At 64.1% G+C, this 8,691-nt stretch overlaps 1 protein-coding gene across 1 annotated transcript; it reads right to left on the reverse strand.

Annotated features, from left to right (window-relative positions):
- Positions 1-1,195: 1,195 nt before the first annotated feature.
- Positions 1,196-2,435, reverse strand: EMIHUDRAFT_240385 (hypothetical protein; the record flags this gene model as incomplete). The annotated part of the gene is made up of 3 exons (XM_005774802.1): positions 1,196-1,226; positions 1,540-2,310; positions 2,383-2,435. The coding sequence occupies 3 exons, from the start codon at positions 2,433-2,435 to the stop codon at positions 1,196-1,198; spliced, it is 855 nt and encodes a 284-aa protein (XP_005774859.1).
- Positions 2,436-8,691: the final 6,256 nt, after the last annotated feature.

Raw genomic sequence — 8,691 nt, forward strand, 5'->3', positions numbered from 1 at the left:
CGTACCAGGACGCGGAGGCGCAGACGGCGTGCAAGCCGTGCGAGGCGGGCGGCTACTGCGCTGTTGGCGCGGCGGCGGCGCTGCCGTGCGAGGCTGGCAGCTACTCGCGCGCCACCAACCTCTCCGCCGCGGGCGAGTGCACCGACGCCTCGCCGGGCCACTTCGCCACCACCGGCTCCACGCAGCAGACGGCGTGCGCCAAGGGGTCGTACACGGACGCGTACAAGCAGGGCGAGTGCACGCCCTGCGCCGGCGGCACGTACCAGGACGAGGAAGGCAAGACGGCGTGCGAGCCGTGCGAGGCGGGAAGCTACTGCGCTGTTGGCGCGGCGGCGGCGCTGCCGTGCGAGGCTGGCAGCTACTCGAGCGCCACCAACCTCACGGCCGCGAGCGAGTGCACCGCCGCCTTGCCGGGCCACTTCGCCACCACCGGCTCCACCGAGCAGACGGCATGCCGCGAGGGCAGCTTCGCCAACGGCACCCACAACGAGGCGTGCGAGCTGTGCCCCGAGGGGTACTACCAGGTCCAGCCCGCCGCCGCCGCCTGCGTCCGCTGCGCTGCTGGCAAGTTTTGCCCTCAGGGATCGTCGCGCGAGCTGGACGCGCAGTGCGCGGCGGGCACGTACGCCAACGCGACGGACGCCGACGGCGACCCCGAGTGCCTCGAGTGCCCCGCCGGCTCGTCGTGCGCGGGAGGTGGCGCCGCGCCTGCCGTGTGCTCTCCGGGAACCGCAGCCACGCCTGCTCAGGGCCAGTGCACCGTCTGCGGCCTCGGGACGTACCAGCCGGACTCCGGAGCCGCGGGCTGCCTCGAGTGCGCGCCGGGTACGTTCTGTCCCAAGGGAAGCAGCGCTCAGCTGCCCGCGAGCTGCCCCGCCGGCTTCTACATCGGCGATGCGTCCACCACGCTGGAGAGCCTCGACGATTGCGTCGGTTGCGCGCCTGGCAGCTTCTGCGCCGGCGGCGCCGCGCAGCCAGCGCCTTGCGCTCCAGGCAGCATCGCCCCTTCGGCCAACATGTCTGCTTGCGAGCTGTGCCCGATCGGACGCTTCGCAGCCTCCACCATCGAGTGCGAGGAGTGCGAGGCGGACGGCGCTGATGTAGCAAATTCTGAAAAGGTTCCACCAGAGCTTGCGCGTGGCGGCGGCGGCTGGCGCCTTGGTTTGGGCGGCTGTGACTGGCGCCTCGGCCTCCGTTAGGGCAGAGGCCTCAGCTGGTTGGTTGGCCTTGTGGGCGGCGGCCTCGGCTGTCGCCTCGGCTCCACCTTGGGTAGTGGCCTCGGCTGTCGCCTCGGCCTCTTGTGTGACAGCCTCGGCTGGCGCCTCGGCAGCCAGGTCGGGGGCTGCGCCCCCTTCCCCCGGCCCCCCCCACGGTCGGCGCCCCGGAGGAGAGGTCCGACAGGAGGCGTCGGCGTCGGCCCGCAGCCGATGGCAGGATGAAGGACGCAAGGGGCAGCAGACGGCAACGGAGTCGGGAGGCGACCGGTAGACTCGACCGAAGCACACACCCCCAACACGAGATGGTCCGCATCGCCGGCACCTTTGTTTTGGGCTGGGGCAGGGTGGGAGATTTGAATTTGAAGTTGAATTTGAAGTTGAGTTGCGCCGTGTCTCGGCGCCGGCGATGAAGTTGTTGATGGACGGCTGGTTTCCTGGCGGCCTTCCTGGAGGCCGTGCTGATGCAGAGGGGCCGGTGAGCGCCAAATGGCAGGCGCCGTTGATGGAGATGATGTCGGGCAGCGGCACGTCGATGGAGATGGCGTCGGGCAGCGGCATGCTCGCAGGGACCGGTCCAGAAACGGCGACGGCGAAAGGGATGGTGGCGACGACGAGCAGGACGGTGAAAATCCAGAGGACTCCGTGTAGGCTCGGGACAGACCACTCGGTGCTGACGCGAGGTGGCGGCCCGGAGATGTCACAGACGCCACTGGTGACGAGCTCGGCGGTGCGGTTGACGTCGCTCGTCTCGCGCCTCTTGTCGGGCGGGGTAGATGGTGACGGCGATGTGGAGCCGAGCAGGGACACGTGATCCGCGGCGATATCCGGGACGTCATCGGCCCGCTCGAAGGCAGAACCCTCGAGATTTGACGCGAATGCGGATGTCTCGAAGAGGATGCGCTCGGCCTCGATGAGCCACGAAGGTTCGGTGCAATCCTCGGAAGGGCGAGGGATGGCGACGCCAGAGGAGTGCTCGATCTCATCGAAGCCGGCGGCGGCTACGGACCGCCAGGCGGCAGCAGAGACATCGGCGGACGGGGGAGCACACGGGACACGTCGGCATAGGGATAGGAGCCAGGGGTGTGGGCCGGGCCTGCATCATGAATGGGCCTGATAGCGACGGCGGCGACGTAGGCGAGACGGCGGCGAGGGTGGCGACGGTCACGATGAAGCTGGCTTGACGAAATGGATGACGCCATCGCGCAGCAATGGGGACATCCTCGATGTCGTCGTCCTTGCCGGAAGGGGCAGCGCACGCGCCTCTGAAGATCGAGGCGCGTGGCTCAAAGCCGGCGCTGCGCGGGTTTTCGTGCCCATCCGACTATGGATTACTTTTCCATTTTTTGGATGCCGTGGTCGTGGGGGTCACTCACGACCCGCACGAGGTAGGCGGCGCGCAGCGCCGCTCTCGCAGGCTGTTTTTGACGGTTCTACATTGTGTTTTTGTTTTCAGTCTAGGGGGCCCGACCCCCTCAGAGGCGGCGGGCGGGCGCCCACTGACCCAGAGATCAAAAACGCTCGGCCCCACGACCTGCACGACCTTCCTCGTGTGTGTGGAGAAGTTTACCTTATCCCTTACCTTACCAATCCGAATGGCCATCGATGTCCGGTCTGCATCATCTACCCCCCCGACTGTCTCCCGTGTGTCTTTCACCCAACCAGACCCTGACCCCACTTCCCCCACTTGCCCGCTCCGACGCTCTTGTCCCACGCGGCCGAAGCGCGCCGAGAGACGCAGACCCCCCCCCCCCCTCCCCGCGCCCCACCCCCACCGCCGCTGTGCGTCGTGCTCCGCAGCCGCAGGGTCTGTTGCTCTCTGCCGTGCTCGCGCGGCGGTCCCGCAGGAACCCGCGCCCTTGCCGCCCGGCCGGGGCTGGAGAGGCTCAGCGCAGCTCGATGCCGCGCTCCTTGCACACGGCCACCAGCTCAGGCTGCTTCTTGTTGTCCACGAAGAGCAACTGCACGCGAGGGGAGGCGCGATGAGCATTGGGCGGGGAAGGGGCGTGTGGCGAGGGGGGGCGTCTCGCGCCTTCAAGCTCGGGGCGGCCCCCTCCTTGAGGGCGGCGGCCAGCGCCTTGCAGCCCTCGTCGCGAATCTCGTTGTTGGTGATTATGAGCGTCTCGAGCCGCGGCGCCGCCCCGCTCGCGAGGACCTCCGCCAGCTGCGCCGCCTCCGCGTCGCCCCAGCCGAGCATGCCGTAGATCAGCTTGGTCGCCTTGCCAAACCGCTCCTCGAAGGCGTCCTTGTACAACCCCTTCACAAGCGGATAGTCCTCCTTGCCGTTGGTGAAGCTCTTCTTCTCCAGCTCAATCGCGAAAGCAGACGGCAGCAGCGGAGGGCGCCGGCCGCCGTCCTGGGTGCAGTCGTCTCGGAGGCTGCCGCAGTCGTACTCCACGCCGCCGCGCATCAGGCCGAGGTCGAGCGAGAGGTAGCCAGCCTTTGTCAGGCCCGCCCAGCACTGCTCCGTGAAGCACCAGCCGCGGTCAAAGTACTTGGCCACGTTGGTGCCCTCGGGCTGGTCCTCCGCCTTGTGGCCGTCCGGGAAGGAGGTCAGCCGCAGCACGTATGTCTTCGGGTGGGAGTAGAGCGTGCCGAGGCAGCCCAGCCCCTGCTTGAAGAGCGCGTTCTGCTCCTCGGTGCGCTCGACGCCGTTGGCGGGGTCGGGGTGCTGGTGCAGCGAGCCGAAGTCCCAAAAGACGCCGAGCCGCGGGATGTAGACGGGCTCGCTGAGCAGGACCTTGAGCGCCCTTGCGACGCGGGCGAGGTTGGCTCCGCGCGGGTCGGGGTGGTCCTTGGTCAGCCACGGGTAGGAGAGCGCGGCGACGGGAAGCCAATCCGCATACTCGTTGGTCGCCTCGACGAGGTCGGCGAGGGAGAGGAAGGCCTCCTTGGGCAGCGCCTGGCGGTGAGTGAGGACGCCGCCCGCCTCGGCGTGGCTGATGACCCACTGCGCGTCGAGGACGGCGACGGCGCCGCTCGCGAGGACCGGCTCGAGGTCGCCGCCGCCGTGCTTGCGCCACAGCTTCAGCTTCCTCTCGTAGGGCGTCGGGGCGTCGAGTTCGACCAAACTTGTCCCCCCCCCCTCGGCAGGGGCCTCGACGCGGCTGGAGAAGCAGAAGCAGCCCATCGACTTTGCAAAGCACACGCTCTGTGAGTATGATTAGGCGCTCATACGCTTCGAGCGCCCGGCACCACACACGCTTGCTGCTGCTGCAGGCTCGCCCACAGCGCCCGCGCCGACCCCTGCGCGACAGCTTCGCGCGGCCAGCGGCGCCGCCGACCCGTCAACTTGAGTGAGGATGTGCTTGGAGCGGCCGCCCGAGGAGGAGGTACCGGTAGTGATCTCCACATCCGTCCCCTGCTCCAGCTTAGGTGGAAAAGAATTAGTTTCCCGGTAGGGAGGCGTGTGCCGAATACAAATGGGAATATTTCGGTTGACCCAGGTGTATTCTTTTTTTGCTTGGGGCGGACAGCATGACGGGGTAGGTAGGGTAGGTCTGGGCCCTCCCGTCGGGTTTTTCCCTCTCTTCGCGCGGAAATTTCACAGCAGAAAAAGAATTTTCCGAAATCACGACCATGTCAACCCTCCCCAAGTGGGTGATCTGATTGATGCTTGTATAGCCTTGAGAGTGGCCTGCCATGCCACAGGAAGGACTGTGGTTGCAGGAGAGTACCACCAGTCATCACTTTAGTTGGTGTAGTACCCCACCTTCACCGCACCAGTGATTTCTTTTTTAGTTTCCCAGGGAGGTAGGTAGCTCTGGGGGGAGGCGGGGGCCCCCGGAGGCACCGTGCGCCGCGCCGCAGTGCGGAAACGGGGCCCCGGCTCTACTAGTCTCTACTAGCACCGACTTCCCGATTAAGCTAGGTTAATCAGAGGGCAGATTTGGAGAGATCTCGAGGAGTACATACAGATAGACCCTCCAATTATCAGAAAACTCCGACCTGATCGGTCGTACTGACCGCCGACAGATCACTCCAGACAGCAGACAGGCCGGCGTCTGCACGTGGCCGGCCGGGCGAGAGGCTTGACACGATCCGACCCTGCGACCCTGACGCTGCTGCTCTAGCTATCAAGACAACTGCTGACTGCTGCCACAATGTGTGACCGGTGCTGGCCCACTTGGCGGCCTTCCCGGTCAGTGGTGAGGCGCAGTTCAGAGCTGTCGATGGCGCGATGCCGCACTGGTCCCACATTGGTGACACGAGACCACCACGTTTGCCGGTCCAAGAGAGAGGCACTGGCGCTGTCCTGAGAAAGTGCATGGTCCCTCTTGACTGCCCATGCGCGCGAGGCTGTGTAGGCATAGCCTCGAGAGTGCCAGCAGCCAGTCGCCGAGGCAGTTTGTGACGCGCATTGCGTCAGAAGCGTGCACACGATAGAAGGACACCTTCCTACTGACCGTAGGATCAGGTCGTCACTGAATGCTTGATACTAAGGCCGCGAGCTATGCAGGTGGTCAATTGTGCAGCATTGCACGGTCAGCAGCGCCGACAGGCTGTCGCAAGGCGTGATAGCATGGCCGCAAGTACAGCGAATTCCCATGAAACAAGTAAAAAATCGCGCAAAAAAGAAAAAAAGTCCGGAAAAATCGGCGCCTGCGGCGGGCCGTGGGACCCCATCTCCCCCCCGCATGGATACCCTCCAGGGCCCCCGCCTCCCCCCAGAGGTAGGTAGGTAGGTAGGAAGGGGCAGGGCAGGGGCCGGCCAGGTTTTTCCAGAATTTCATGATGCTGTCCGCCAAAGCAAAAAAAGAATATATCCCCCGGTATTTATACCGTGCAGTCGTGGGGTCCAGACTCACACGAGACTCACACACGGCCGGCGCCAAGCGCGCGTAACCACCGAGCCGCTCTCCGCCGCCGCTCCTCGCCACCAACCATGATGGTGCGTGACTCGTTCACCCCCCTCCCCTCACTACGACCAGCCCTCTCATCCACCACGCCGTCGCCGCGCCTTTCTTTTGTGTGTGCGGCGGCGCCGACGCCCGAGTCCAGATGCCCGCCAACGCTCGCTCGCAGCCCCGATCACACAATCTCCCCAGCGACGGTCTCCCTGCCCAGCGCTCCCGCCGCCGGCGCTGGCTCGTCAGCTCCCCCCCGACACGTGGAGACAAGCTCCCACCATGACACACGCGTGACTTTGGGTTTGGCTTGAAACTTGGTTGCTCCACAGAATAAGTTGTTCTGGAAACATGAGGATCGAAGGCAACTAGCGGTGGGTCATGCTTGGAGGTGGCTGGGCACGTCCAGGGGAGTCGGGGGGGGCTGGGCGTCAGCGGGAGCAGTCCGGGTGACTGCCCCCGCCCACGCTTTCTTTTGCAGAGCCCGGCGCGCCGCCTGGAGGGGCAACACAGTCTGTTTGTTCTTTGTCTTTACCTTATCAAACCCTACTGAAACCCACAGCCACTCAGGAGAGCAGGAGACGTGCTGCGCAAGCCCCCTCTCCCACCTGGGTGGCTTCGGGCTAAAGAACTTGACCCAGAATTTCAATGGACCCTGGGCAACGACACGCTCGCTGCGCGCCAAGTCCTCATGCTCCTTGGGGCGAGCGAGGATGGGCGGGCTGCTGCCATGCAAGAGGCGGCGGACGTGGCCAGCAGCCACACGACCACACGCTGGGGGCGGCGTTTGGTCGGCGGCTTCCTGCAACTAATGCGGCGCGAACGCGGTGAGCGGGTACGGGTGGCCGCCTCAGCTGCTCTGTCTCTCAAACAACCCTCCCACGTGCTGTCGCTCCGCTGCTGCACGCGTGTACACCATTCGCAGCGACGCAGCGACGACGAGCTAGCTACGGTTGAGGAGGGATGACCGCGAGTGAGTCCGGAGGACGCGTCTCAGTGACGCAGGAGTCGCGTTTAGAGCCAGCTATGCTGCCCCTCCGGCTGCCTTCCACACACTTCTATCACTCTCTTCACTCTACGATTTTATGTAGCGTTTGCCGAGGAGTTTGCTTAGCGTTTCTCGGTTACGGCGGTGCGTCATCCAATCATTAATGTCTGTGATCGTCTCACAGAGTCATTCCTGCTGCTTCTGCCTGTGATATAAAATCGTCCTTGCTCCTTGAACGTTATCCACGGCTTTTTTCCATCAAGTTTGTACTCTTCTACGGAAACGAGGAGATCAAGGAGGCACACGAACTCAGCCAAACGTGCGACTAAGCTGAAAGACGAAGTTGATTGACCAATATTAGACAGACGATCTCGTAGTTGACGACACACTGCGTCGATCACACGTTGGAACTCCACCCAGAGTTCAGAAGTGTCGTCCCCGTCGTCCTCCATGACAAATGCCACGCCATCAACCTTGAACATGTTAGGAGTCCTTCCAATAGCATACGTGTTATCATTATAAAGTGGATACGTAAATCGTAGGAGGGGGCTGACTTTTGCCATTTTTTTAATTTCTGAATATGTTCCTTTGCTTTATGCGGCGCTCGACCTGTTTGAGCGCTCGGATTGTCACTCCTTTGAGGACGTGCTGACGATGCGAGCACACAGCTGCCAGATTTCTTGCGATGATGCCCCAATTGTTTACACGCCCCCCTCAACTCATAAAATCCAAGTGTGTGCCGTTGTTCGGCTAGATTGCAGACCGCCTCTGCCAGATGCTTAACGAGGGGGCTCTCGACCACCACAACACGATGTTTCCTATTGCAGTCGATTTTTTCATACATTTTTTGCGCGATTTCGATTACATCCATCGTAGCCTCCTCGACATGAAGGGCACTCTGTTGCTTTTGCTGGCAGTCATCCTTGGAATTGCCCGTAAGTACCAGTCTTTTCTGTTGCCTCTGCAGCATACGAACTAACAATTGCCCTTAAACATCGCAATTGCTTGACTGAAATCATCCGGCAACGGCTCGGTGGACGTTGGTGGTTTCTCAGACTTGGGTTTGGGTGGATTCGTCCCAGGCTTCATAGTGGATGTCTCAGACTTCGGTGGATTGGACCCGCCGGCGCTGCGCCTGCTTCCTTGTGCGCCGCTGGACGTCGGCCGAAAAGACTGCTTCCTTCTGGGGACCCGATTCCGCGAAGATCGCGCGCGCGTCGTGAATGCGGCGCGCGCGCGATCTCTGCTCCCGGGCACGCCGGTCGCAGTGACATGGGCTCCCAGGCTCAAAAGCGCTCCCGTCAACAGCGAGCGAGCGCCGCCGCTGCTCCTCCTCCCGCCGCCGCTCCGCTCACCGAGACAAACTCGGTGCCGCCGTTCTCGCCGCCGCCGCCGCCGCCGCCGCCTCGCCCCTCGCCTCCGTCACCGCCGCCCTCCATCTCGCGGCGGCGTCCCTCTGAGATGGCGCGGGCGCCTCGCTCGCCGGCGCCTCGCCGCTGCCCCCCTCTCGCCGCCGCTCCGCTCGTGGCCGCCGCCTCCCCTGTCAATCCCGCCGTCCGCACCACCGCTGCCGCCGCCTCGCGCCTCGCCGCCGCCGCCGCTGCCCTCCCCCTCGCCGCTGAGCGGTGCTTGGCGAGCCTTC

Source organism: Emiliania huxleyi (genome assembly GCF_000372725.1).
Source record: "Emiliania huxleyi CCMP1516 unplaced genomic scaffold EMIHUscaffold_307, whole genome shotgun sequence".
Taxonomy (NCBI): domain Eukaryota; phylum Haptophyta; order Isochrysidales; family Noelaerhabdaceae; genus Emiliania; species Emiliania huxleyi.